This window comes from Pipistrellus hanaki, assembly GCF_964339955.1.
Source record: "Pipistrellus hanaki genome assembly, chromosome: 18".
Classification (NCBI taxonomy): domain Eukaryota; kingdom Metazoa; phylum Chordata; class Mammalia; order Chiroptera; family Vespertilionidae; genus Pipistrellus; species Pipistrellus hanaki.
In genome coordinates this window covers 1,113,105-1,139,723 of record NC_140520.1, presented here as the reverse complement: position 1 = coordinate 1,139,723, position 26,619 = coordinate 1,113,105, and the positions used below count along the sequence as shown (strand labels likewise).

The window sequence follows — 26,619 nt, the reverse complement described above, 5'->3', positions numbered from 1 at the left end:
CATCACGCCCCTGTGGGCCGTGCGGGGGACAGCCCGGGGGCAGTTAGTGCTGTTCTCCGGGGGGGGACGGGGTGGGCAGGGCGGGGGGGGGGGTCTGGGGGAGTCCTGGGGTGCCCAGCTTCCTCCCGGATCGGCTCTCCTGGCTGGTTTCTTTCCAGTGGGCAGGTCCCTGCTCCTGCCCAGACCAGCCTCCCTGCCTGGGGCCCACGCCCAGCCCTCTCTGTGTTACTGGCTGCCTGGATTCCCCTCTGTTTTGTGTTTCATTTCTCCCTGTGCCCGGCCCCTGCCCACTCTCCCGTGCGTGATAAAAGTCCCCAGAGAAACCCTCCTCCCGTCTTACCACCCTCTTCCTGTGCCTGTCCATGTCCCTCTTCTCCGGTCGCCTAGGAAACCGTCTTTCTCCTTCCCCATCCGCACCCCCCCTCCTCCTGCCGCCTCCCCTCCCGCCTCCCAGCCGTCAGGAGGTAGCCAGCCCGTGGCCCAGGCTCGGCCCTCCTTCCCTCTCCAGCCTCACTTCACTCACCGCCTCGGCTCAGCCAGCGTCCTGGCCTCCTCACATTGAACGTGCGGTTCCTTCTCCGTCTCTGTGAGCACGTGTTGTCGCCCGTTCTGATCCATCTTCGTCTTGGGTGGAGCTCGATCTTCCTGGCACCGGGTGGGACCCTCCCTGGCATCCTGAGAAGCTGCCCGCACTCCGCTCCCACACGGGCTGGGTGCCTGCGGGAAGCCAGCACCCTAGGGTGAACTCACAGCAGTTCCATGCTCCCGGGTTCTTTAAATACCGTCTGTAATTATTATTATTTTTAAATTTATTTTTATTGATTTCAGAGAAGAAGGAGTTGGAGAGAGAGAAAAACATCAATGACGAGAGAGAACCACTGACCCACCGCTTCCTGCACGCCCCCCGCCCTCCCTGCCCTGGGGAGGGAGCCCGCAACCCAGGCCTGTGCCCCGACCAGGAATCGAACCCTGACCTCCTGGTTCATAGGTCGACATTCAACCACTGAGCCATGCTGCCGGGCTAATTTTTGTCCTTACCTTACTTTTGCGTGTAAAAGACGCCCCTCCCCCACACACACTTTTCCAACCCCCAATTAAGAAATCAATATTTTAAACATTTTTCTGTGTTTCCTCTTAATGATGTTTCTACCGCTCCCTCCCTCTCTCTTCATCTCTCTGAAATGAATGAAAACATCTGTTTTTAAAAATCTGCGTCTCCCAAATAAGTGTCATACTAAGCTGAATAAGCCAGGTTTTAGCAATTGCCGAGGAATTAGCAGCCGAGACGTGGACATTAATGAGCACGTGTCCCCAGACCTTCTCAGGTCCCCGATATCGCTCCTGCGAGGCCTTCCTGGAGGAGAGCAGGCAGGTCTGGCTGGGTGTTTACACAGTCCCTGTGGGTCCCTGCTGGGTCCCCTGGAAGCAGAACCGGAGTCACCGATGGGGGCTCACGCGGCTCTGCGCTGAGCCCGGCTGGGACGTTCTCCAGCCCCTTTGCCCGGCTCCCACACAGCGCGTGCGGTGTCCTCGCCCTGCCAAGCCCCGGACCTCTGTTCCTCAGACACACCGTCTGAAAAGGGGTGTCCCGCGCCCTGCGTGCCCATCATGAGACCCGCAGCCGGCTTTCTCAGGGTCGCTTTCCACAGTGCAGCTCGAAAAAACTGCTTCGTGGCCCTGGCGGTGTGGCTCAGCGGATAGCGTCCGCCTGCGGACAGGAGGGCCCGGCTGTAATTCCTGTCAAGGGCAGGTGAGCAGGTTATGGGCTCAACCCCTAGTGGGGGGCGTGCAGAAAGCAGCCAGTCAAGGATTCTCTCTCCTTGTTGATGTTTCTGTCTCTCTCTCTCTCTCCCTCTCCCTTCCTCTCTGAAATCAATCTTAAAAATATTTTAAATAAATAATTTTAAACATCGCTCTGGCTCCTCGGCGGGAAAAGCCCGTCCGCACGCACAGCGGGCTGGGCGTCGGCTGCCAGAGGCCTCCCCGTTCCTCCTGGGCTCCTCCGGGCCGGGGCTCGCTCTCCCATCCCTGCTGCGCGGCCCTCACTCCCCACAGGGGCTGCGAGCAGGTCTCCCGGCCCCACAGACACCGCACGAGTTCAGTCTGCGGGTGTCCGAGCCGGACCACCTGATGGGGCGCTGCTCTTCGTTCCTGTGTTTCCGTGTATCCATCTCAGTGACAGAGCATCATCTCACTTATCGACGACACAGTTACCGCTTTCTCTCCCCGAGCCTGGGGCGTATCAGCCCGCACACGGTCCCTGTTCTGTCTCTGCCCGCCCCCCCCCCCCAGGGGAGGCACGGCCCCCATTGGTGTATGACCAGCCCGCACCCTGTCCGCTCAGAGGATTTGCAGGTGCTGTGGGACAGAACCAAACAAAAGGGACAGAGGTCCCAGTCCCTAGTCCTGCCCTGGCAGCACTGCCACTGCCCGTCTGTTCACCTGTGTGTGTGTGTGTGTGTGTGTGTGTGTGTGTGTGTTTGCATAAACATACATTTATGGGTGTATGTCTTCAATGAAAATGGAGTGCATGTATGATACACTGTACGCAATGTCATTTTATACATGTATATTTTACTCAGCTGCTTTATTTAATATACTGTTTTTATAGATTTCAGGGAGGAAGGGAGAGGGAGAGAGAGAGAAGCATCCCTGATGAGGCAGAATCCTGGCTCGGCTCCTCCTGCACGCCCCCTACTGGGGATGGAGCCAGCAAGCCGGCTTCTCCGTGCCCTGACCGGGAATCCATCCATGACCTCCTGCCTCATGGGTTGACGCTCCGCCACTGAGCCACCTTGGCTGGCTCACTCCCCGTGGAAGTCCTCTGGACAGTAAGCGACATAGAACAGAAACAGGAGCCATGGCCGAAAGACCTCATCGGAAGGAGGCAGCTCGGACCCAGAGCTCCGCAGGCAGGCAGGGCAGGAGGGCCGGCCGCCCCGGGCCCAGGGCCGACCCGGGCCCAGGAGCACCAGCTGCGTCCTCAGGGCTGTGGCCTCGGCGCCTGGCACACAGCTCGGAGACCACAGCCTGGGTCTCGGGGAATACGAGGGGCCTGGCAGGGGACCCCAGGGCGTCCTCAGCACGGCCCGCAGGCACACGGGGCTGCATGCCTCTGCCTGCCTGCTCCAGCAGAGGCGTGTGTAGCTTTAAGAAGAAACGTAACCCAACGTAGTTTCTTAATAAAAGCACAGACATTCAATTAATCTCCTGTCACTCGAGGTCTGGGTCTGAAAGTGAAATGCTACCCATTTTTCTTAAGCCGCTCCGAACAGATGGCACCATTGTGGAATTCGTGACAAAATACAAATGCCATGATTTGGAGGAATTAATTCAGTTTCTTAGGTCTGGTCTTCTTTGGCCAGCCTGCCTCCCTCTCTCCCTTTATCCATCCTTCCTCCTCCCTCCCTCTCTTCCTTCCTTCCTTCCTCCCACCTCTTCGTCCTTCCTCCTTTTCTTTCTTGCTTCCTCCCTCCTCCCCCTTTCTTCCTCCTTTCCTCCCTCCTTCCCTCTCGTCTTTTCTCCCTCCCTCCCCCCCTTTCCTTTTTCTTCATTCTTTTGTGAGGAGAATCTCACTACCCAGCAATAACCCATTTGAACACAGGTGCAAACATTTGCAGTTTTAACTTCTGGTGAATGGTCTCATATACTCTAAAGTAGAGCAATGTATGTTTTTACAAGAACTGTGACTAGTACCATGAGGCTGGTTAAGGCTTTAAAAAGTCCCAATTTTTGGAAAGATTGGAAAGAACGATTCTTTCCAAAAATAGGGACTTTTTTTAAAAGTCCTCGGGACGCAGGGAAAATTGTTAAAAATCGGGACTGTCCCGCCAGAAGTGGGATGATCTGGTTACCTTAGGTTAAGCGAATGTCTTGGCTAAGCATTAGCCTAATTTTCACAAGCCCTCTACCCACTAACACCTGCCCCTCGGTTTCCTGCTATTGTGTTATCTAGAAAACAGGGTAATAGAAACAGGTAGTAGCTTATAAAACACGAGTGGCCTGGTGCATGGATTTGTACATATTGAAAAATTAGAAGAAATACTTTAATATCGCTATTCACTCTTTCTCTATAACAGAAGTGTCAACCAAATTCCTGATAGACAATGACAGATCGAAACACACGCATGCAATTGGCGCCAGCAAGAGTTTTATATGTGTCATGCATGCTTGAGTCAACTTAGCCTTTTATAGATAGAGAATGAACTTGCCTAATTAGACCTGCTTTCTGATGTAGCTAAACTTTTTCCAGCCCAGTGAGGCACCCCAACTTCTCTTCCAGGTAATTGTCAGCAACACAGCAGTAAATATCAGCATGAAGTGTAGTGTTGTAGATCACGCAGGGAGAACAAAGGGTAAAACATCCAAGTGCAGCCGTGTTGGACTACATTCTGTGCAGTGAGAAAACCTGGAGTCATTTTCAAGGTCCCCCGTTTCTTACTTCTTTTCAGACAGGTCAGTTTCTGAACTTTCTAAATCTCCGTTTTCCGGCTAATGAAAAGAAAGTAGGATTCCCCCGAGTCTCCTGTCTACCCACTCCAGGGCTTCTGTGAGGATCAATGAGAGGAGGCAGGGAAAACGCTTCACAGACATTTGGTTACAGTGTGAAATGTTTGCACCTGGGTGTAAAGCAAGTCGTGTTCCTGGAATGAAGAAACTCCAAGGAGGCTAGTGGCGAGGGGGAGGAAGCCAGGTGTTGGACATCGTTACCCAGCGCCCACAGCCACCGTGTCCGGGCTGGGCGGGGCTGTGGGCCACACTTTGCGCCGTGGGGTCTTGGCCGCGCTGGCTGTGATTTGGTGGGTGTTGCTCCGGAGTGGTGGCGGGGCCTGAGTCCCACTTGGGGGAGGTTTGTCAGCACCAGGTCTGTGGTGCTATTCATTTTTAAAAGGCTTACCTACTGTTATAACGCCGTGGAAGCTCCTGCATGGAGCATCTGCCCCCTGGTGGTCAGTGCGTGTCATCGGGACCAGTCAGACTAACACTTGGCCTTTTTTATGCATAGATGTGCGCCTGGCCACTTGCTTGGAAGTCAGATCTCATTCTCATAAAGTCTTATCGAAGGCGATGAATAGTCGATGATAAACATATTTGATGTGAACCAGTGCTATGCCCCCTCTACATGGTACGGCATGATGAAAAACATGTGCAGGTCCTGACCTCAAACCACTCAAATCTAGGAGCACAGAAAAAAATTAGCTCCATGAAATTAAAACAGTTTAAGTCGCTGTAACAGCACATGGTGACTCGGGTGGATCCTGGACAGAGCCCAGCACAGAGTTCACTGTGGGCTCCTCAGGGCGAGCCCAGCAGCCGCCCCGTGAGCACCGCCCCCCAGTCTCCCTCCCCCGCTTCTCCCGCCCTGCTGGATGTTTTAATACCACTTCGCATTACATTACACAGTTACTCGTCTTTACTTTCTGTATTGCCACTTGAATGACAACTCCAGGAGTCCAGTGACTGTCTTATCTACTGTTATAACCTCAGCAACAAAGGCAGTAGCTGAGCATGCATTTGTTGAATGAAGGAAGGAAGGAAGGAATGAATGAATGAGTGAGTGAGTGAGTGAGTGAGTATCCCCCAACAGGGAGCCTCCTCTGTGCAAACGGGATAACACGGCCGGTGAAGCCTTATTGTTCCCGTGGCGCCGGCCATGGCACAGGCTCAGCTCTCCTTCCTGCACTGACTGTGACAAAGGCCAGCAAGAAGGTGATGTGGAAGGAAGCAGACAGGTCTTCACTCTGTTGGGGCCGTGGCTGACGCATCGACGTAGGACTGATTTCTTTTACAGCCGGGCCCATGTGGGTTTATTTCTGTGGTTTCATTTGATATCACTATCTCAAGAGGAACTGCAGGATGCGTGATGTTCAAACAGCTGTCTGCTCCCTCAGTAATAAGTGAGGGCCTGAGTAAGGGGTTCTGGGAAAACATGGTTATGTTTGGTATTGCCGGAGTTAGGAGAAATAGCCATGTCCATCTGTTCTTTTGTATGTGAATGGTGTATTGATCAAAACTCACAGATGCAGAGCAATCTGAAAGTTACTCGTTTTTGTGTGAATTTGTGGGATTTTTTAAATGTATTTTTATTGATTTAAGAGAGGAAGGGAGAGGAAGAGGGATAGAAACATCAATAATGAGAGAGAGTTATGGATCAGCCGCCTCCTGCACGCCCCCTGCTGTTATCAAGCCTGCAGCCCAGGCAGGTGCCCTGACTGGAAACGGAACTGTAATCTCCTGGTTCATACGTTGTTGCTCAACCCCTGAGCCCGGCCGGCCCGGCTGTGTTTGTGTTTAATGCGGAGTAAGGTGCCTGCTGGTGTGCCCTTCACACCTGGCGATGCAGATGGTTCTCAGCTCACCTGCCGCCGCCTGCAGAGCGCTCGTCAAGGATCAGACACTGGAAATAGAGAAGGCCAGTGTTTGCAGGGAGAGGGTTTGACTGTGAATGGCTCATAAGACAAGCAGCTCTTCTCCCTCTAACCTGGGCATTCGACGTTGATGGCTTACCCACGAAACTGATCTTCAGCAGGATTCAAACTCCACATCCGCAAATACATTTTTGTTCGTGCTCGTGCCTGTTCATGCAGTCTTAACACAACTTAGATTTCCGGCGCTTCTCCTTTCCCTTTCTCTTCAGTAGCTGCCGTGGGTGTTCAGTTCCTCCTGTCAAACTGGCCCGATTACCTCTCGCTCACGTGGAAGTCATTCTCTCTAGCTTATCACTCCTGAAACAGAGTGTTAGCTTTGATGAAATGTTCGACGACAACACGGAGAAATACACCCAAAGGCCCCGTGGTACAAAGAACCGATGCAGTAAGATTAACTTAAAAATTTGCTTTTCTATACTGATTGATGGCAGCAATCACAGCGTAACTGCAGCGAGCTGTCAGTGAGGCCGTGGGCACACTGGGTGTGCGGCTCTCGGACAATTAGCAGCGAGTGTGTGAGAATGCTTCACAGGAGCTCACCTGTGTTCTGCGTCCTCTGACCATTTGTGTCACCTTGTCCAACGTGTCTTTGAAAACGTGCAACCCTACCGATATTTTCCAAATATTTTTATCAAATGATCCACCCAGTTATGTAGCAAATAATGCCATGTAGTCATCTCTTTACTAAAGTTCTATGAAGCCACAAAAATAGAAGAATATAACAAAATCTTAAGAGAAGATAAATGAGGAAGTTAATTGTTTTGGGGGCTGGAGCCAGAGTGGAGACCTGAGGGGGGAGGGACAGTGGGCGGAGGAAACAGTAAAGGCTGATCTGGGAGGTACAACATGTAAGCAGGCTGGTCTGACTTCCCCTCGGCAGACAGGCCGATGTGGACTGCCGTCGTGGCTCATGTGGATAGTGTACCTATGGTCTGCTTCTTAACTAGTAACACACAGCCGTGTGGCCACGTGTAATCACGCCATCACTGCATCCCTCAGCGGGATCACGTGGCGTGTGAGGTCCGGGAAACCCCGTTATGAAGGGCATGGGCTCAGCTCCCGCACTGCGGAGGGGCCAGTGCACACGGGGCTCCGGGGGGCGCCGCGGGCCAGCTCACTGTTGGGTGGAGAACAGGCTAGTCCATGTGACATCAGCGGGGGGTCCCAGCTCATTTCTCAGCGGTCATCCCTGTCACCACACACACTGACACAGTGTCCACTGGTGCCAGGCCCACGGCTACTGACTAGCAGGTAGTTGTAGCGCCTAAATGCCGACTTTCATTCATCCCCTTTTAAAAGATCGTTTTTACTCTGATGTCGCGTCTGGTCTTACAGGCAGGAAGGAAGTGGGAGCCTTCATAGTTCTCACTGGCAAGGGACGGCTGGATTTCCCTTCAGGGAGCCGTTCTGCTGAAGGAGATGATGGGGTAGGCCTGGAAAATGGGGGAGGAAATTAAGACACGGGAAGCGGCACTCGGGTTGACCTCCGGGCCCACAGCCTCCGTCAGAGCCAGGACCAGTGAAATGCCGGTGCTTATGCCGGGCCCGGGATGAGAGCTCAGGGGCGCCCAGTGGAAAGCCGTTTAGTGTTGCTAAATGGACTCGCTGAAATGCCAGCTTCTCGGAAAGGAATTCTGAAAAGACTTGTACGGCACGAAAATTGCCAGGTAAATTGAAGAGAAATGTTTCTTAAAGTCACAGTCTTCGCTTATAATTTAGCTCATCAACAAGTTCCCAGCCCCATTCTCTGTGCGTTTCCCTCGTTCGCAGCAGGAAACGTGGGCGATCGGTGCCCTGGTAATGAGGGCAAAGCCAGGCCTCCAGAGAGGGCTCACAGGGCCTCAGAGCACAGGTACCGGCCTATAACCCCCCGGGACATGCAGCCACATACCGCACACTGTAGTGAAGATAATAAAAGCGTAATTGATGCCAATTAGACCAGATGTCCTTCCGACAAAGCCGAGGCTGCCAGGGAAGTCACCTCGACACAGATGTCCAAAGTGAATGACAACGACAACAACAAGAGCCACTTAGAAGCACGTGTTTGATTATTTGTGTCTACCCAACTGGAGCCCAGTAAGGTTTTTTTAAAATATGTTTCTATTGATTCTTTTTAGAGAGAGGGAAAGAGAGAGAAGATAGAATCATCGATGATAGAGAAACATCCATCAGCTGCCTCCTGCACTCCCCTACTGGGGATGGAGCCCACAACCTGGGCCTGTGGCCTGACCCGGCACAGAAACCAGCAGCCTCTCGCTGCCTGGGATGACGCTTCATCCACTGAGCCGCACCGGCCAGGCCCCAGGAAGAGCTCCGTTTGTTTTTGGCGATTCTGAGCAGCTGCAGGCCGTGCATTATGCAAGGCACATGACCTTTCACCCATTGTCCATTCCGCATCCAGGAGCGCTTCTCGAAGGACATGCTGCCCCCATCATTGGAGCTGCTGTCATTTCTAGGCCACGTCCAGGGGAAATTCATCACTCAAACAGCTCCCTCCCGCCCTCCCGCCCGCCAGGCGCGGTGATGAATAGTTCATGAGCCTCGCGTGGGCCGGCTGCTCCGTTCCCGCGAGTGCGAGTTCGCGCAGCTCCGTCCCGGGTCCGACTGCCCGCGGTGCCGTCGCCCTGCAGAGCGGCCCTGCGCCCCGCATTGTTCTTCTGCTTCGTGAAGAAGGGACCGTCCTGAGAGAGAACAGGCAAAGCCAAAAGGGATGCTTCTCTGTTAACGGTGTCAGTTCGCTGCAGAGACAGCGGCCATCGCCGGGGATCATGGCGCTGCATCCTGGCCACGGGCGTCCGTTCAGAGGGACGGAAGGGACGGGCCAGACGTCGGCCACGGAAAAGGTCCTTCTAAAGGTCAGACCGTCAGAAGCTCAGCTGAGAAGACTCGGAAAGGTTAAAATGCAAAGAGCAGCTCGCTTACATACACAAAGATTAATTGCAAAGGGTGTACTTGCCTACTGTTTCATCGTTGAAATATATGACTGGGTTTGTTTTTTTTTTCCTGGCTTTTTCTTTTATTAAAAAAAACACACACACACACACACACCACATTTCCACTTACTAAGATAATATTACCATGTTCAATAATGAATTGCTTTTGCATATCTGAGGGTGATTTATCAAAGTGCATTATCAGTACCTGTCAGAATAAATTCTGCACTAAAATTAATGGGGAAGATGTTGTCGGGTGTGACTACAGGGGAGCTGTTTTCCCGACCGGACAGGTGGGTCACCCGCCAAATGGCACTTCCGTGAGGGCTCGGGCGCCGCGGCACCAGGGGGCGGGCGCGGAGCACGAGCCTCGGAGAGTGCATTTCCTCGGTGCCACGTGGGTCGGGTCTTCGGAGAGGTGCATGCTGGGAAGTGCTGCTCGGATCTGGGGAAGCTTCCTGGCTAGCTCCTGTGCAGCGTGTCTCAGCACCTGCTCGCATCTTAATTAGTTCGACGGGGGAGCCACAGGTTTCCTCCTGGCCACACGTCAACAAGGCTAAGCCTTCTGAGAACAGAAGTGAGCCCTGGCCAGTGTTGCCCAGTGGGTAGAGCGCCAGCCTGGGGATCAAAGGGTCCCGGGTTCGATTTCAGCCAAGGGCACGTACCTCGGTTGCAGGCTCTTCCTTGGCCCAGGCCCTGGTCCAGGCACGCGCAGAAGGCAACGAATCAATGTGTCTCTCTCACATTGATGTTTCTGTCTGTCTTTTCCTCTCTCTTCCCCTCTCTAAAAGAAATCAGTGGAAACATACCCTTGGGAGAGGATTAAATAGTAATAATAACAACAACAAAAACAAGGGTTTCAGGTCCCATGGCAATCACCCAGAGTCACCAGTTGAGACAGCCCAGGCGGTCACTGGGAGCCCTGCCCTGCGGTGTCCCACGCCCCCCCCCCCCGCCCCTCGGAAGTTCACCTCTGATTCCTGCACGTCGTGGGGAGCACGTCTCCCGTCGGGTGCTGCAGAGTTTTGGTTTCCGAGGGCCCTTTTGAGGCGTGTCACCTCCGTGCTTTGAACTTGCTGTTCACGTCAAGCGGGGACACCCCAATCCCACCCCACGCGTCCCGGGTCATCCTGAGACACGCCGGGGAGCTGGGCCCGGGCGGGGCTGCGCCACTCCGCGGCCACAGCTCGGCTCTTAGTCACGGTCTGCGCTCCCCTCGCCTTCTGCAGGACCCGGAGCTGGTGCGGAACATCTGCCGCTGGGTTCGCCAAGCCATCCGCATCCCGTTTTTCGCCAAATTGACCCCCAACGTCACGGACATCGTCAGCATCGCGAGAGCGGCCAAGGAAGGTAAGACTCAGACCCGCACGGACGGCCAGGGGTGCACGCTCATCTCTGCCACGACCGTGCGGGCTGGGCTGGGTTAGAGGCTACGGAAGGGATCAGGGGGAGCCCTGAGCTCACAGGCACTCCCCCTGCCCTCCCCCTACTCACGCTCATGTAGACGCCAGACTCGGGAGCCAAGGGACATTCTTTTTTTTTCTTTTTCTTTTTTTTAATATATTTTATTGATTTTGTACAGAGAGGAAGGGAGAGAGATAGAGAGTTAGAAACATCGATGAGAGAGAGTCATCGATCAGCTGCCTCTTGCACACCCTCTACTGGGGATATGCCTGCAACCAAGGTACATGCCCTTGACCGGAATCGAACCCGGGTCCCTTCAGTCCCCAAGCCGACGCTCTATCCATTGAGCCAAACTGTTCTCGGCCCAAGGAAAATTCTTATTTTTCTCATAAGCACGTGTCTAGCGCAGGAAGAATTAGGAAACAAAGCCACCGTCACAGCAGCTCACCCGGAAACAAATGACGTGATAATGTAACCGTCCAACAGCAGCATTTGAACCTTTAATAAAGGAAAAGGAAAAGAAGGAAAAGGAACCAACTTCCGCGATGTGAAACTGCTGACCAGTTCCCCTTATATTTCACTGGGTGGGCCTGGCACACGGCCTTAAACATGCGCAGTAATCCGTAAATCATACAGTCAGCGCGTGATGTTACAAACCATCTATGCTGCCTTCCTTCCGCTGGACATTGCTTTCTGGTTTGCAGATATAGATATAGATATAGATATAGATATAGATATAGATATAGATATAGATATAGATATAGATATAGATAGATATAGATACGTATAGATGTATATAGATATATAGATAGATAGATACAGTAAATTACCTGGAAAATAGCAGTGAGTACAGGACATTTGGCATCCATGAGTCTGAACAAGCATTGGGAAAACGAGGTGGCAGCAGTTAGCCGTGTGCGTGCCCAGCGTTCCCCGCGCGGTTGGAGGTGGGCTTGGGCAGACGCTGGATGGGACACTCTCGTGAGGGGGGCCGGGCACCTGTTCCCGGGCTGTCGGGTCCGAGCGGGTCCTCGTGTCCCTTTGAAAACTGCAGCTGAGTGGTGATGTGTTCTCCGCAGGCGGCGCAGACGGCGTTACCGCCACCAACACGGTCTCGGGCCTGATGGGACTCAGAGCCGACGGCACGCCCTGGCCGGCAGTGGGCGCCGGGCAGCGGACCACGTACGGGGGAGTGTCCGGTAGGTGGTGCCCGCCTCTGCGTCTTGGCCCGGGGACGCGGCTGACCGGTCAGGAGGGCATGTCCCGAGCACGGGTCTCGGGCCTTGGATGACCCCGCCTGGTCGTGTGCGGTGACAGTTCCCAGCGGGGAGGACGGACGGCTGCTGGGGGTGGAGGCCCTGTCACTGGTGGCTCCCGCTGAGGGGACGCGGGGGGCGGGCTCTGAGGGATTCTGTCCCTGCGGTCCACATTTCTCATCGTCACCGCTGTCTTGTCACTCACTGGTGAAGGCTCCCGCCAGGCCTTCAGAGAGGAGCACAGAGGCCTCTGATACCGTGTCTTCTTCATGGTCCCCGTCCGCGTGCACATGCCGGACTGTGAAATCAGCCTTGGTCAAACCGCTGCCCCCGACGAGGGGCTGTGTGTGCGTGTGCAGCTTCAGCCAGAGACAGTGGCAGACTCGCCCTCACACTCTCTCTCTTGGCCTTAAAAGCAGAATGGGGCCCGGCTGGCGTGGCTCAGGGGTTGAGAATCAACCCATGAACAAGGAGGTCAGGTTTGATTCCCGGTCAGGGCACAGGCCTGGGTTGTGGGCTCGATCCCCACAGCGGGGGGGTGTGCAGGAGGCAGCCGATCCATGATTCTCTCTCATCATTGATGTTTCTCTCTCCCTCTCCCTTCCTCTCTGGAATTGATAAGAAATACGTTTTTTAAAAAGAAAGAAAGGTTATGTGCTGCTTCTAACTGAATGCCACTCCTGCCCCACCACTTCTCACAGTGTCAGGAGGAGGAGGAAGGGAGGAGCAGGAGCCACCAAAGGGGCCTGGAATACCATCTCGATGCAGAATCGTGGGGGCCGCCCCACGGTGGCCGTGATGGAGGCGGAGACCCTGAGCAGGCTGTCCCCGGCACTGCATCTCTGTCAGCCATGCAGTTTCCTCTCCTGCCACGCTGCCTGCCAGGAGGGGAATGGAGGCGGCCCCCGAGGGCCTGGCATCCAGACGGATGAGAGATGATGCTGAGAGAACGGTCTCGGTGGTGTTTTGCGTCCCTAGTGCCATTCCCGGTGCTCACCGGAGCTGGGTTCCCGAACAGTCTGACCCGCACTCAGCCTCACCACCTGCGTGCAAAGTCGCAGCCACAGCAGGAGCCTCAGTGCGCGCACTGGTCACGCCGCGGCCCGCACACAGGCTCCGGAGGCCGCAGGCGGGTCCCGGAGGCGCACTCTGAGATTTATGAACTCCTGGACAAACATGCGTGGGCCTGAGCCGGGCGAGGCCTCGGCGGAGCGTCCCTGCAAACAGAACGCCCCCGCGTCTCCAGGAGCCGGGGCCTCATTTCCAATCGCTTCTCCGCTAAGTCCCTTCCCGTTAGACCGTCTGTTTTGAAAAGAGCCTCTCTCCATATTGACACAACGAATCGTTTTTCTCCCTGAAAGCAGTGTTTGCTTTCCCTGCGAGGTAACAGGAGCTGAGGAGCGGCTGGCGAGGCCCGGGGAGTGGACTGGAGGACGGGAGCCAGCTCTGCAGTGCCTCTGCCCGGGCCTCGGGGGTCCCCCTTGTAGGGGGTGGAGACAGCGAGGTGGTCAAGTTCCAGGCCTGGTCCATCACTGTGGGCTCGACCCCAGTGCAGCTGCAGTCAGGCCAGTTCCCCAAATTTGCCACCAGATACTCTCGTAAGATTTAAAAAATTACACAACTTAGCACTCAGACCTTCTGATGACTTTTCCCTGAGCCCTGGAATATCTGCTTTTACTTTTTCTTAAATATATTTTTATTTATTCCAGAGAGGAAGGGAGAGGGGGAGAGAAAGAGAAACATCAATGATGAGAGAGAATCATGGGTCGGCTGCCTCCTGCCTCCCCCCACTGGTGATCGAGCTCACAACCAGGGCATGTGCCCTGACTGGGAATTGAACTGGTGACCTCCTGGTCCATAGGTCAGTGCTCAACCACTGAGCCACACCAGCCGGGCTGGAACGTCTGCTTTTACGAGCGGTGAACCTCAGATTTCCCGTTGCGGGGGAGCTGAGTGGAATTCTGGGTGGCCCCCTGAAACAGCACATGCTCTCCCTCCCGTGTTCTCTGGACTTTACTCTCTCTCTCAGGAAGAATTGCTGCTCTTTGGAGTGAAGTTGGGGTTTGTTTAGACGAGGGGTGGGAACGTCTAGCCAGCGAGCCATGTACGAACCATGAAATGGTTTGGCCTGGCCCTGCCAAGGCATGTGCCGTGAGTTATTACACGTCGGACCAAATAGAGCAGGCTCGTGTTGAAGCTGATAATTTTGAACGGCCCTCGGATGATGGTATAAATATCCAAATGGCCCTTGGCTGGAACAGGGTTCCCCACCCCTGGACTTGGGGAAACCGGCCACATTTCAGTACGTCCTTCTTTTAAGCATCCTGGGGAGTGAAGGGACGCGGTGTTGGGGGGTGGAGGGCGCGGCGTTGGGGGATGAAGGGGTGAGGAGTTGGGGAGTGAAGGGGTGCTGCATTGCAGAGGCAGCCCGGAAGGAAGGCCGCTGAGCTGTTTCAGTTATGATCTGTTTGGAATGTAGAGAACTCGGTTCCCAGATCAGGAGGGCGTGAGAGGGTCTGTTTGCTGAACTAGGAGTCCACATTTTTATTTAAAAAAAGAAATAGAATAGACGACGTGTCAGATTGCTCTGCATCCAGCGTGCTCCGCACTGTTTGATCAGACAGCTTTCCCGGTTACACCTGTGACGATGGTGTGTTTAATATCCGCGTCGGCCGGCTCGTCATGTGAAAGGCGCCGTCTATGGGGGTCACGTCAGAAGCGGCTGGAAGCGCTGTTTCAGCCTGAGGTCCCTTTGGTAAATAAAGGAAGCCATTAAGCAAGGCAGCTCCCACTTGTTGCACTTGGAAATGTATGTCAGCGGGAGAGGGAGCACCTCATCCCGGGGCCTCATCCTCAGCTCCGTTACCTTTTTCCTCTCCCCTGTAGCTGATTAGAAGCGGGGTGATCCCAGACGTGTGAACCAGGTTCCGAATGGGATGCTTTGTGACCCTGGATTTCAGCCGGGGGAGAAATGCCTGAAATAGCCAAGCTCACAGCACGGGTCTGTCTGAGGTTAATTTGTAGAACCCGGCGATTTTACAGCCGGCTGGCATCAGAAGTGAGCTCGTTCGGTGTTCAGAAGGAATGTTTTTATGAGATTGAGAGGCTACGTAAGCTCTCTAGCATGTAAATGCTTCCATCTAACTCATTGATTCTAAAGAAATAGTCTCCACAAAAATGCTAGAAGAAAATGTAGTCAGTAAAATATCAGACATTCCTCTTAGCAATATTTTATCTGCTATATCTCGAGAGCAAGCGAAACACAAGACAAAATAAACAAATGGGACTACATCAGACTAAAGAGTTCTTGCACAGTAAAGGAAGCCATCGATGGGATGGGAGGACATATTGGCCAAGGATACATCTGATAAGGGTTTAATATCCAAAATTTATAAAGAACTTTTACACAAACTGAACAAACAATCCAATTTAAAAATGGGCAGATGACCTGCATAGACACTTCTCCAAAGAAGTCAGAGAAGTGGTCTACAGACAGATGAAAAGGTGCTCAACACCACTAGTCATCAGAGAAACGCAAATGAAACCACAATGAGGTACCCCTGGCGCCTGTCAGAGTGGCTGCCGTCAGTAGATCCACACTAACAGGTGCTGGTGAGGATGCGAAGGAGAGGGATGCTGGGGGAGTGCAGTTAGGGCAGCCCCTGTGGCGAGCAGTATGGAGTTACCTCAAGAAGTTAAAAGGCCATTGCCCTATGACCCAGCGATCCCACTTCTGGGAATATATCCAAAGGAACACAAAGCATTAATTCGAAAGAATACACGCACCCCTATGTTCTTAGCATCATTTACAATAGCCAAGATTTAGAAGCAGCCAGAGTGCCCCCCGGTAGATGAGCGGATAAAGAGCCTGAGGGGCATTGACATAGTAGAGTGCTACTCGGCCACAAGAGAGAAGGACCTCTTACCTCTTTCGCAGCATGGTGGGCCTGGAGATGACTGGGCTCCGTGAAAGAAGCCAGGCAGAGGAAGACCAGTACCATATGATTCTCCTTATGTGGAATCTAACGAGCAAAATACACTAACAACCAAATAAGAAGCAGACTCATAGATCCAGAAAACAGATTGGCAGCTGAGGGGAGGGGAGTTGGGGGCTGGGTGAAAAAGGTGACGGAATGAAGCAAAAATAAAATCATAAGCAGAGACAACAGTGTGGTGATCACTAGAGAGGGGCTGTGCGGAGAGGTGAATGAGGAGAAAGGCAGGATATATCGTGATGGAAGAATAGTTGACTTTGGGTGGTGAACACATGATCCAATATACTTGCGATGTATCATAGAAACCTACATAATTTCGTTAACCAGTGTCACCACAATAAATTCAATATTTTTTTATATCAAAAGCAATGATCTGTACCGCCCTTGGGACAGTGGGGATTTTATACTGTAAGCGGTTACTCCCTAACTCCTTTTTCTGGGGTCCATGCAGGAAACCTCATTAGCATCAAACAGCAGCTCCCGGGCACCATACAGTGAAGATATTATTAGGGCTTTGCGGGGGGAGGGCAGGATCCCTCGGTTTAATTTGGTTAGAAGGAAACACTCATCTCACCAGTGACGTTATTTAGAAACGCCCTCACGTGGATCACTCATTATTTTTCCTAGTTTTTGCTGTTTTTTTTTCTTGTTTTAGTCTCAAGTTATTTATTTTCAAATAGTGACATCTTAAGATAGTCCCGTATCCAGGGACAGCCATCACTGTGTAAGCAGAGCCATCCAGCTGTGTGTGACATGTCCCAGGAGGTCCTCCCTGGGGGCGGTGTCCTTTCAGACATGGGTACGAATGAGTCCTGTGGTGTTGCGTGTGTGTGTGTGTGTGTGTGTGCGTGTGCATTGCGTGTGCGTGTGTGTGTGTGTGTGTGTGTGTGTTATAGGAAGCCGTTGTTCATGGGCTGGGTGTTTTCTGTGCCGATCATAGGGTTACTGACACATAAAATTCTTTCAGAAAAGGACGCCTGTGTCTCTCACAGAATTTCAGCTATGGGTTGTAACCATCTTTATCAATAAACGCTTACATGTTGATATTGCAATGACTAAAATAACCCAATAAAGAGAATATTTAAATGAATAACAAAAATGATAAATCATGCCAAAGGAATAATTAAAAGGAAAGCCTTCTGCTTGCTACCCTCTCATCTCTTGATCCAATATACTTATACACACACACACACACACACCCCAAAGTGATGCCAGAGAAAACCTAGCCTGTGATTCACATACAGTATGTAAAAACATTCTCCGGCGATCACACGTTTAACTATCGAATTATTAAAGGGCCCGGTCTGCGCTGTGTTTACAGAGCGGCCCAGAGGAGGCAGATCAAACAGAGAGGCCGCATGACAATTCCCGCCATAAAGGAGCCCGGGTTGGAGAGGCTCGGATTGGGCCCGGCCTCATTTGCATGCGCTCATTTGCATGCGCTCCTGCGCTGATTGACAGGGCGTCCCCTCCGCATTGTGCTGCCTTCCCTCCATCCCCGGGCCCCGGCTGCCTGGCCGCCTCGGTCTGTGCGGGAGATCAGAGCCCTAATAATAGATTTTTGACAGCGAGCTCTCCTACTACCTGCCCGACACAGGTCCTCACTGTTCGTGTTTGCTGCCTGGCAGCCACGCAGACGGGAGGAAATGCCAGGCCTGACATGTCAGCGGGAGAGCTGTTCAGAGGATCATCTCATCACTCTCCCGGGCCTGGCGGCCACGGCCACACACCCTCCCGCTCCTGGGAGACTGACGGGAGGGCAAAGGCCTCCCGCACGGATCAAGCCCCCGTCCTCCCGGGTTTTCTGAAACGGCCGCGGCCCTGTTTGCGATCCCGGGCCTGGGGCTGGGGGTGTTTTCTTTTGTTCCAAACGAGGAAAATCAGTGAGCGTCTGTCCCAGCCTCTGCGAACACACGCCACGGGCTCTGTGAAGCCCCGGGCCCTGCCAGGCACATTAGGAAAGCTTACCTTGGCAGCCTGGCCATGAATTATTAAGTTTCTTTCCTCTGCGGGTGTGGGTTTTCTCCTTTTCCTACAGAATGATTTCAGGCTTGGAACTAATCAAAAGCTGTTCTCCGGCGAAGGGAGCGCCAGAGCCGGAGTCGCCGGGGAGCAGCTGAAATATTCACGGCCGGGCCTGCGGGCTCAGACGCGGGGCCGCTGCGCACCGGGGGCCGCGCCTCCGCCGCTCAGAGGCGGCCGCCCTGTCAGCGCCTCGCCCGGGACCGGGACAGGACGGGGATTAATTAGGGAGCCTGGCAGGGAGCGGAGTCCCGGGTGTCAGGGTCCCAGGGTTATGTGCAGTTTCCTAAGGGCCCCGCGCTGACATCGGGGGCCGTGCGGAGCAGCGAGCTGTGGGTTCCACCGGGGCCGCCTGCTAATGACAGGAGGCCCGCACCCAGGCGCCCAGCCCCGCCCCGCAGGCTGTCCATCACCGGCTCGGCTCCGGCTCCGGGAGGAGGGGGAGCAGCAGCGAGCAGGGGCGGAGGAGGGAGGGCAAGCCTGCAGGGAGAGTCCCCACCTCCCATCCATCCTCCGGCTTAACTCCCCCCCACCCCATCCCCACCCCGCAGTGAGCGAGCAAACCCACCTACCCCACACCCCGTCACCTACCCCCACACCCCGTCACCTACCCCACACCCCGTCACCTCCCCCCTCACCCCGCCACCTACCCCCTCACCCCGTGACCTACCCCCACACCCCGTCACCTACCCCACACCCCGTCACCTCCCCCCTCACCCCGCCACCTACCCCCTCACCCCGCCACCTACCCCCTCACCCCGCCACCTACCCCCACACCCCATCACCTACCCCCACACCCCGTCACCTACCCCCTCACCCCGTCACCTACCCCCACACCCCGTCACCTACCCCCACACCCCGCCACCTACCCCCTCACCCCGTGACCTACCCCCACACCCCGTCACCTACCCCCACACCCCGCCACCTACCCCCACACCCCGCCACCTACCCCCTCACCCCGTGACCTACCCCCACACCCCGTCACCTACCCCCACACCCCGCCACCTCCCCCCACACCCCGCCACCTACCCCCTCACCCCGTGACCTACCCCCACACCCCGCCACCTCCCCCCACACCCCGCCACCTACCCCCTCACCCCGTGACCTACCCCCACACCCCGTCACCTACCCCCACACCCCGTCACCTACCCCCACACCCCGCCACCTACCCCCTCACCCCGTCACCTACCCCCACACCCCGTCACCTACCCCCACACCCCGCCACCTACCCCCACACCCCGTCACCTACCCCCACACCCCGCCACCTACCCCCACACCCCGTCACCTACCCCCACACCCCGTCACCTACCCCCTCACCCCGTCACCTACCCCCACACCCCGTCACCTACCCCCACACCCCGCCACCTACCCCCACACCCCGTCACCTACCCCCACACCCCGCCACCTACCCCCACACCCCGTGACCTACCCCCACACCCCGTGACCTACCCCCACACCCCGTCACCTACCCCCTCACCCCGCCACCTACCCCCACACCCCGCCACCTACCCCCACACCCCGTCACCTACCCCCTCACCCCGCCACCTACCCCCACACCCCGTCACCTACCCCCACACCCCGTCACCTACCCCCACACCCCGTGACCTACCCCACACCCCGTCACCTACCCCACACCCCGTCACCTACCCCCACACCCCGTCACCTACCCCCACACCCTGTGACCTCCCCTCACACCCCGTGACCTACCCCCACACCCCGTCACCTCCCCCCACACCCCGTCACCTCCCCCCACACCCCGTCACCTACCCCCACACCCCGTCACCTACCCCCACACCCTGTGACCTACCCTCACACCCCGTGACCTACCCCCACACCCAGCGAAGGAACAGAATGCTCTGGGCTTTGGGGGAGGGGGGACGGGAAGAGCGTAGTGAAACCACCAGAAGCAAACTCATGGCCCACATGGAAGTGAGAGTGACCCTGGACCTTGGACTTCGGACTTATGTGTCTGCCTCTTTGTGTGCGAGAATCCATGTGTGTTGGGAAGGGCCACGTTCTTACCTTTTAAACGGAAGCCACGTCGCACATAGGCGAGTCCTGTGGGGAGGGGAGCGGGGGGGTCAGGAGCTCAGCGTCCCCAGCCCCGGAGCTGGGCGAGTGCGAATACGGGGACAGGCGCTGAGTCCGCAGGGCCCAGAGCCACGCCGGACAGACAGAGACAGGACAGCGGTGTCCCTGAGCCCTGTCGTCTCCGTATCTGATTTCCAGCATACGGCCAAGGCAGTCATCGGAGGTCAACTGGAGAGGCATAGAATTCCAGAGAACCCTGAGTGGGGTGGAGGGACTGGGTCAGAATTCCTTCTTTTTAAAATATATTCCTATTGATTTCGGAGAGGAAGACGGAGAGAGAGAAACATGCATGGGGAGAGAGAATGGCGGATCAGCTGCCTCCTGCACAGCCGCCACTGGGGAAGGAGCACGCAACCAGGGCATGTGCCCTCACCGGGCCAACGATCTACCCCCTGAGCCAAACCAGCCAGGGCTGCATTTGCATTTAAATAACCCTCTGAGGCGGGTAGCATCCGGCCCATTTCACAGGCTGAGAAGCTCAAACTCCAGGTGGTTGCCAGGTGTACAAAGCCAGCACGGCTCACGGCCTGGGTTCCCGCAGCCGGAGTCCACTGCCCGGAGCGTGTCTGTCTTGCTTAGACGGTGAACTTCACAAGGGCAGGGACTTGCCAGGGGTCCCTTGGGTCCTAGTCTCACCTACTGGTCCCAGCACCTCCGGGTGGCCAGACTTCGTAATGCTCCGTGGGCCTCTCCCTGTTACTTTGTCATAATACTGCGTGTCCGTGCGTTGGTTCGTATTGCTCCACGTTCCTTGTACTGAGACATGCGAATCTGAGCTGATGTTTATTTTACTGACTTTAAAGTCAAGTTCCTTTTAGTTCATTTTTGTTTAAAGCATACGCCTCTCAAGCACAGGTTGCCATGACGTTACGGTGTATAAAATCTCCTGCGAGCAAAACGGACATGGAACCGTAACTCACGGGCTGATGACAACAGTTAGAGCCTGGTGCCTCCTTCGGGGTGGGCGTTTTCCTCCAGCCTGCCCCTGAGCTGTGCCATGGAGGGCTGCGGGCGTGGAAGGACACGGACGGCACAGCTCAGACAGGCACACCAGCAGTGTGTGTGTGTGAACTCATGCAGGAAAGCGGACGGCTGTGGGGGCGGAGCAAACGTCTTGCAGAAAAGCAATACACACAGAACTCCTCCAGGAAACGGCAGCGGTAATGGAATCACACGTTGGCAATATCTATATTCCCGGATACATGCGGAAGACCTTCCGGTTAATAAACCAGGACCACCTCCCGAACCCTCGCCAAGGCTTTTGAGAGCCATGGCTGGTAAACATACATCAGCACAGGTTTGCACTGTAAATGCTTACCTGCCACTCCCCAGCGGCCACGGAGATAATTGGGCCGTGTAAATCAGCAGCCCTGCGTCAGAGCGCAGGGGAATATTATACCAGTGCCGTCTCATTAGCCGTTGCTTAAATTGTCTGTGTTGATCCTCTGCATTCCTTTGCTGCAGAGGTTTTAGGGGTCAGAAAAACTGAGTTTCATCCTTGACCTTGCTGGCCCATGGCAAGCCGTGTTTGGAAAGGCTTGGACGGGTTAGAAAATGACATTTCTAAAACATATCTCTTGGCTGGAGACTTGGTTAATTTGCCTTAAAACGGAATTGAACTCTGAAAAAAATACGCATCATGAATTTAAAATACCGTCTTCTACAAGATTCCTTTTGAAGTAACTATTTTGTATTTAACAAAAGGAAATATTCCACCTTTCTAGCTCTTTGATTTGGGGGTAACACATGTAAAATGCCCTCATTTCCTGTTCTAAGTAACTTTTGGATTGAAAGTTTCAGCTCAAATAGAATTTCACAGTTAATTGCCACTCTTCCCTAAAACTGATGGGGGAAGGGTCACTTTGTTCACTTTTTTTTTTTTTTTCATTTTTCAAGTCTTCACCCAAGGATCTGTTTTCATTAACTTCAGAAAGAGTGGGAGGGAGAGAGAAAGAGAAACATCCATTGGTCGCCTCCCGTCGGTGCCCAGACCAGGCAGGGATCTCACCTGGCACCTCGGTATGTGCCCTGACCAGAAACGGAACCCCCAGCCTCTTCAGTTCCTGGTATGACACTCCCACCAACCGAGTCACCTTGTTTATTTTAATACAACCGAGAATAAAGACCAGAGATAGGCCGCCTACTACTTGCATAATCAGAGAGTTCAAGATTCAGGTGGTTAAATATTCCCGAGGACGTATTCTCATGAGCTGGTCTGAAGTCTCTTCCTCAGCCAAAAAAAAAGTCTTGAAATGGGTAAAGATCACCATGTCATTAATCTACTTAAAGATTAACCTTTTAAACAGCCAAGATTTGTAACATTCTTGTTCTTATTCAAAGTTCAGTTGTGTTCACAGCCATGGAACGTTTTATGATTGAATATAGGTAATTATAGTATATGAAGATTTAAAAAGAACTCCAGGGATTGAACAAAGTTTTCCAGTAGTTAATCACTAATGAAGATCTTAAATCTGGGCTTTAAATACAGACAAAACTAGCTATAACGATCTCATTAGTGCTTTATTAAGGTTATCTATTTTAGTATTTGTCAGGAGGATTCCGATGGCAATGAAAGTCCGGACGTATTCGGAAAAGGTTGTTGATCAGATAAAGAGATGCCCTTGGCTGATTAATTGTTGTGTAAATAGATATTCCAATCAGGAGCAGCAGAGTGTGCTTCTACGTGGACATGGAGCCCTCTCAAAGCATAAGCTCCTCCTCAGCCTGTGTGTTCTCTTCCGTGATTTTGTTGTTACCACTTTAGCCAGGAAATCATTTTAATGTGTAGTAGAAGTTGGAGAAATACTAGAGAAAAAGTAAACATGATTGTGAGTTGGGTTTCACTGGAGTTTAGCTGAGAGTTAAATCCAATGGAGACCTTGCAAAGGTATTTAAAACTTGTGTTTGTCTTAATATTTTTTATGGATTTCAGAAAGGAAGAGAGAGGGAGGGAGAGATAGAAGCATCAGTGATCAGAGAGAGTCATTGATCAAGCCTGACCAGGAATTAATCCCTGACCTCCTGGTTCATAGGTTAACTCTCAACTACCAAGCCACACCAGCCAGGCTTGGGTTTGGTTTTTCCTGTTGTTGTTGTTGTTGTTTTATTTGTTTTTTTAAGAGAAAAATGTGCTTGTTTGCTTTTGACAAAATCTGTTGCCCTAAGTTCAAATTGCAGGAAAAAATAATTTTTCCAAAAAGAAGAAAATTGTAAATCCACCTGAGGCCCCTTGTCAGGGATAATGGAGGATTGAGCAGAATTGCCTGTGAGCCCAAGATCCAGGAGCCTGAGTGCAGGCCCCAGAGATGGGTTTTCATTGGGTGATGGGCAGCGCGCCTATCTTATGCCTTGTTGGGGGTCCATGGCTCTGTCCATGGTGCTGAATGTTATCCTCTTAGGTGGGCATTCTGACCTCAGCTGTGCTGCTTTCCTTTCCCTGGTTAGTGTTCTCCCTTGACATGCTCAGTAAGCACACGCAGGGGGTGTGGCTGATGGTGAACATTCATGAATGCCCCTCAGAACCCAGAGGAACGAATAATACAGATTGTATAGCACTGTATTCCTCTGAGACTCATATCCTATTAAAATTATTTGAGCCAGTTCTTAGGCAACTTAGATGAAGCTCTTTATTCCAAGATATTTCCATCTCTTATCTTAAACAATCTTGTAATTGGTAATAACTTTATTCAATAATACTCTTTATCTAAATTCATATGACTTAAAGTAATTTTTGCTTTTACTCCAGGTACACTATATTACTTTTCTCAAGAAAAATGCTATAGAATACATCTGATATGGGATGTTTAATTTATAAAATTTTGAGTGGAGGAGTCAAACTTCTACTGCAATAAAGAAATGGGGTTTTCTTAGAAAACTGCTTATCTAAGTGGAGAAAACCAAAATGTTCTGACTTCTGAGCAGATAGTTTACATGTTTGAAATGGATCGAGTCAGCAGGAGACAGGAGTGACTTAAAACAGCTGTGCTGAAAAGTGTAGAGAGAAGTTGAAAAGATGAGGTTTATCACCTAATCAGTATTGATGTAAAGAATATGCAGCATAGGAGGAAATAGAAAATACACATCCCAGTGACACTAATGCTGCTGCGTTCAGTCCCCAGAGATGCGGCTGATAAAGGCAGCTGGTTTTCTGAAAGCAGTTTTGTAGGGTATCTGATATCTGATGGCAAAGAGACTCTGCCTCAGTAACGTGCCCATTAAACATGTTTTTCTAAGAGAGCCTTCCATATGGGAGGGACTGCTCTAGACTCTGAACTCAAGACCTTAGAACAGGTGAGGCAGGGAGAGGACAAATAAGGCACACGTCAGGATAATCTCAGGTATGCCTAGCTGCTGAGAACAGCACCTCAAGGTGGTGTCACTGTGAGAGAGAAGGAAAGGCGTGGAGCACTATCTAGGTTGGAACTCACGGTGGTTTTCTCTGAGAAATAACATTGGGGCTGAGCGTGTGTGACATGGAATCTCCAAGCGCCAGGCAAACGGGAAGGGCCTGCAGGGGACCTACTACCCCAAGTTTAAGAAACAGCGAAGATGAGTGAGGCAGGACGTGCTGAGCTAAAACAAGAGGACAATATGATGTATTAGTGCCCAGGCTGGGGTGGCTCGGTAGGTTGAGTTCATCCCATACACCAAAAAGTCTCTGATTTGATTCCCAGACAGGGCACATACCTGGGTTTCAGACATGATCCCCATTGGAGGGGGGTGCAGGAGGCAAGCGATGGATGTTTCTCGCTCTCCCCTCCCCCCTTCTCTCTAAAAATCAATCAAAACCTATTTTTTATTATAATTAGGATTCCTAGCACCCAGTATGCCAGTGCCTAGGCAGAACCAGAATAGTGAATAAAAACGAGCTTTGTCATTAGTATCTTCTGGGAAGAAATTGAATTTTTTGTTGTTGTTGTGTTTCTTTTTGTTTTGTTTTAGAAAAGACAATGCAAAAACACGACTAACAACTGGGAAGTCTTACCTTTCCCATAACTAAATTTTGACACATATGCTGGAGAGTAATGTTACTCTGAAAACATAAACCATTTTAGGTCCAGAAGCCTCAGGGGCTTTTGTTTGAACTTGGCCCTGGTCACTGCAGGTCTGAAGTATTGATGGAGGGAGACCAGGTCAGGTCCGGTGCTAAATACTGTCAGCTGTGGTGCTGGGCCACGTGTGGCTGAGCCACCTGAGCCCACTTCTCAGCTGGAAAGTGTGATCATAGTCCTGAGGATCAGCTGGCACTGAGGAGTGGAACTTGGGGGCAGTGAGGGACAAGGTGACCCCTACATAAAAATTCAGGTAGAACCTAAGACTCCCTCTTACACATTTTTCTTCTTTGTATGGCTGTCTTTTTTTTTTTAATTATTTTTTTCAGTTTACATTCCATATTATTCCCTATTAGTTTCAGAATAGAATCAGATGTAGTGATTAGATGACAATCATGGACTTTAAACCAGTATTGTTTCAATGAATCACTGGAGTTTTCCATTCAGAAACTGACAGACCAGGAAGAAGAATTTGCCATAAAGGTACCTGAATCTGAACTGTCCATCAGAGCTCACTATAGCAACTCCAAAAGAGCTGGATCCTGGCCTCACTCTCCTGAAGTTCCCACCCACTTCACACTGCTGCATCATTGATCTGACTTTCTCTTTCACCATTATCCTATATAATAAAAGTCTAATATGCTAATTGTCTGACCGTTCCCCATTCAACCAGTCACTGTGACGTGCACTGACCACCAGAGAGAAGACACCCTGACTGGTAGGTTAGCTTGCTGCTGGGATCCTGCTAGTTGGGACTGGGCAAGACAGGCTGGACACAACCTGGAGCCCTCCTGGGGTCCCTCCCCGGCCCCAATTGTGCATCAATGGGGTCTCTCAGCCTGGCCTGTGTCCTCGGACAATCTGGAACCCCTCAGGGGATGTTGGAGAGCTGGTTTCAGCCTGATTCCGCAGGCCAGACCAAGGGACCCCACCAGTGCACAAATCCATGCACTGGGCCTCTAGTTTTAGATAAAAAAAACCAAGATACTATCCAGGCCATTTTTAGTCATTTCACAAGGACTTAGCATATGTGAAAATTTTGATCACCAAATGAAGGTGGTAATTCTTCAATGACCTGAAATATGTATTTACAATTGGATTTGATTTTTGTCATTGCCTTTATCACAACCAAATTCATAGAATGCTTTGTCAGGCCCAATAAGAAGGGGGGGAAATGTAGACTTCTAATCCATATCAGAGTAAGCCAGAAAAGACAGATGGCCGAGAGAAATGCACTCACTCAGAAAAACGTGCTGCTTGTTAACGGTTTGTTCTAATCACAATGGGGGACGCAGGATTCCTCTATCCTAAGGAATGCCCACTCCCGCTCCTCACGTGTGCAGAGACCTCACGGCCTCATTGCAGCCGGAGGGCTCAGTGGAGTCACTGACAATGCGCGCCGTTTGTTTTAGGTTTGGAGGAGCTCTTACCCATCGTCC

General features: G+C 52.6%; 1 protein-coding gene across 2 annotated transcripts in view; it reads left to right on the top strand.

Moving 5' to 3' along the window:
* The window catches only part of DPYD (dihydropyrimidine dehydrogenase), a 304,605-nt gene that overhangs the window by 252,610 nt on the left and 25,376 nt on the right, over nt 1-26,619 (top strand). For both annotated transcript variants that reach the window (XM_084865337.1, XM_084865336.1), the window contains 2 exons: nt 10,591-10,711; nt 11,845-11,964. In XM_084865337.1, coding sequence (XP_084721463.1) covers nt 10,591-10,711; nt 11,845-11,964 — 241 coding nt within the window. The remainder of the gene's footprint in view (nt 1-10,590; nt 10,712-11,844; nt 11,965-26,619) is intronic.